The 2,775-nt window shown below is 42.4% G+C and overlaps 1 protein-coding gene across 1 annotated transcript; it reads right to left on the reverse strand.

Annotated features, from left to right (window-relative positions):
* Positions 1-627: 627 nt before the first annotated feature.
* LOC111984428 (uncharacterized) lies at positions 628-1,401 on the reverse strand. Its single transcript, XM_024016059.1, has one exon. It carries the CDS (start codon positions 1,399-1,401, stop codon positions 628-630), a length of 774 nt encoding a protein of 257 aa, XP_023871827.1.
* Positions 1,402-2,775: the final 1,374 nt, after the last annotated feature.

The following is a 2,775-nucleotide window of genomic DNA, read 5'->3' on the forward strand; positions in this document are numbered from 1 at the left end:
AACTTCCAAGCTGCCTTGATCTTGTTGTTAAGCCAACCCAGGAGATGTACTCGACTCTCCAAGATTGTGCTGTACCACCTCATTTCCTCCAAAAAAGGTGAACTGATCCTCAAGCTTATCACAATTACTCGCTCCATTGCTCAAGGTCTTCAACGATGAAGAAGAAGAGGGGTGGGTTTGGGGATTGACGGTAAGCTTCAGATATTAAGTAGAGAAGGTACGGTTAGGTGGATTAGTGGGATTAGCTGTTGAGTCCTTAGCACTTAAGGGTGCCCTGCCTCAGGCAATACCCTTTTTGCCCCTAACAGATGGACTAAGGCCTGAAGTTGGGGAAGCCCCTCTATTAAAAATTCCCACATCTGGGATTTTAGCTTGAAATGGGCCAGCAACAACACGTCTCACAAATAAAGGCCAAACATCCGTGCTTGCAGAGGCCATATTGAACTGAGAAAGCCCAGCTAGACTAGCGTCCTTAGGCTCCACTCGAGGGCGTGCCATGCCACCACGAGCTTTGGGACTGCCACTCGTACCCTTTTCAATCTCACTCCTCACTATCTTTTTCCGGCGACTACCACTCTGGGATTGTCGTTTTCTAGCGACAACCAACCACGGCCTATATGTGCCCTCTCAATTAGGAGACGCGTCTTCACCCCCTGACATGGGGTCCACCTGATCACACATATCATGTGAAGGCTTACTCGTAAAATCCTCATTAGTGCCGTCTGGTCTCTCCGGTGAAGCAGGTTTCCAAATGGCGTAAGGACACGCTTCCTTATGATGACCAATACGGCCACACATGAAGCATAATCTATGGGCTGCATAAATTATTGGCTGATGTAAACCACCGACTAGGAGTGTCGTTATGAGTGTTTTTTCAACGTCCACCTGTATGCAGAGCCTAGCAAAGCGACCTCTAGTTTCTGCTGCTGTGTGAATATCAATCCACAGCACCTTGCCAATGGAGTTCCCTAGATGTTTGAGAACCTCAACATCGTAATATTCAATCGGAAGCTTATTCAGCCGAATCCACACAGCAATGGACGACACGATCGTCGTTGAGGGCTTGAAATTTGGCTCCCAAGGTTTTATCGAAAGGAAGTGCTCCTTGATAAACCATGGACCCTTCCTAAGTACCATATCATGATCTTCTTTACAGCTAAAACGCGTAAGAAAAAACTCCTTTCCTAAATCAATGACATCCAGTCGTCCTGAAGGTTTCCAGAGCGCATTAAGCTTAGCTTGTATATAGTTAAAGCCCACTGAACGACCATAGACTTTAACGATGAATGAGCTAGCCCAAACCGCTCTAATGCGTTGTTTGACATCCTTGGAGAGCTTAACTGCAGCAAGTCCTTCTCTAAGTTCTTCAATCTCATCGTTGGGGTCAATGTCCTCCTCCATGCTCTCGTTACAAGCAGATGGTTGATTATAGGCCCCTAGAATCTCCCTCAGTAGCTTATCCTTGAATGAGACTGACGCCACCTTTGGGCTGTCTACTGACCCAAGGCGTTACTCCTACCTTGTGTCGGAGCTAGCGTACCGGACATTCTTCACTTTCTTGTTACTATGCTCAAACTCCTCTTCCTCCTCTCTAGAGAGAGAACGGACTTTCGTACGGACCATTCTTTTCTCTCTTGCCCCGTTTTTATTGATAATTTAATAGTTGGGAGGCACTCTTCTTAAAAAAAAAAAATTGGGGGACATGAGATTTGACTCTTGAATATTTTTGTTAAAAATATAAAAAAGTGCCAACAAATTTAACTATTAGATTTTTGGTAGGTTATGTTAATATTAAAATTAGAAGTTGAAGATCGTAACTTATTACTTTTTTTTTTCCCCTCTAAGAGCAAATAAAGATGCCTCAACCTTGAAAATATATCCAATAGAATTGTGAAGATGTAGGTACTATAATAGGCCAAGGAAAATAAAACAAGCCTATTTTTTACTCTGTGCTTTCTATAACACCTTTTCACTATCCTTATTCCCCTGAGCTAGTCTCCCTACATACCTCATTTCATCCTTGTTTTCTTCTGTCCACCGTCGTTGTTTTCAAGGTGGAATATGGTGTTTTCAGTTAATGCATCCTCTCTCTCACATGAGGGTGGACCCCACAAGTGATGGAAGATGCATGCATCAGAAACATAATGTATTTTCTCTCTTTTTTTCTCTTTTTTTTTTTTTTTTTTTTTTTTTTTTTTTTTTTTTTTTCCTTTTTTTCTCTCTTTTTTTCTCTTTTTTTTTTTTTTTTTTTTTTTGTCTACCCACCTACCCTAATAACCATTTTCCAAATTTTTTTCGTACTTTCCTTTCCCTTAATTCGTGGTCCCCTCTGTACCTTTTTTCTTTTGAAAATTTGTTCTCCCTGCCTACATCTCTATGGAGGTCTACGACCTCATCACTCAGACTGAAAGATGTGTCCGACTTGAGCTCCCTCCAAACCAAGTCCAACCTTACTTAGGCCTCAACCTCTTGGGAAAGCTCATCTCCTTTTGTTCGATAAGGCTAAGTATTGTCGATGATTTGGTCCACAAAGCCTAGAGACCAGTTTACCCTCTTGAGGTCATTTGACTAGAAAGCAATGTGTTCATGTTTAGTTTCAAGCACGAAGTAGACCGTCATAGAGCTTTCTAGAGGCGAGCATGGTCCATCCATGGTGGGCATCTTATCTTGAAAAAATGGAAGCCAAAGTTTTTTTGATAATCAATGGAACCCAAAGTCAGATTGGCGCGAAGTGGATTTCAGTATGTCCATGTTCTGGGTTCAAGTCCACTGTCT

Source organism: Quercus suber, unplaced genomic scaffold (assembly GCF_002906115.3).
Source record: "Quercus suber isolate HL8 unplaced genomic scaffold, Cork oak 2.0 scaffold_136, whole genome shotgun sequence".
In the NCBI taxonomy this organism is placed as follows: domain Eukaryota; kingdom Viridiplantae; phylum Streptophyta; class Magnoliopsida; order Fagales; family Fagaceae; genus Quercus; species Quercus suber.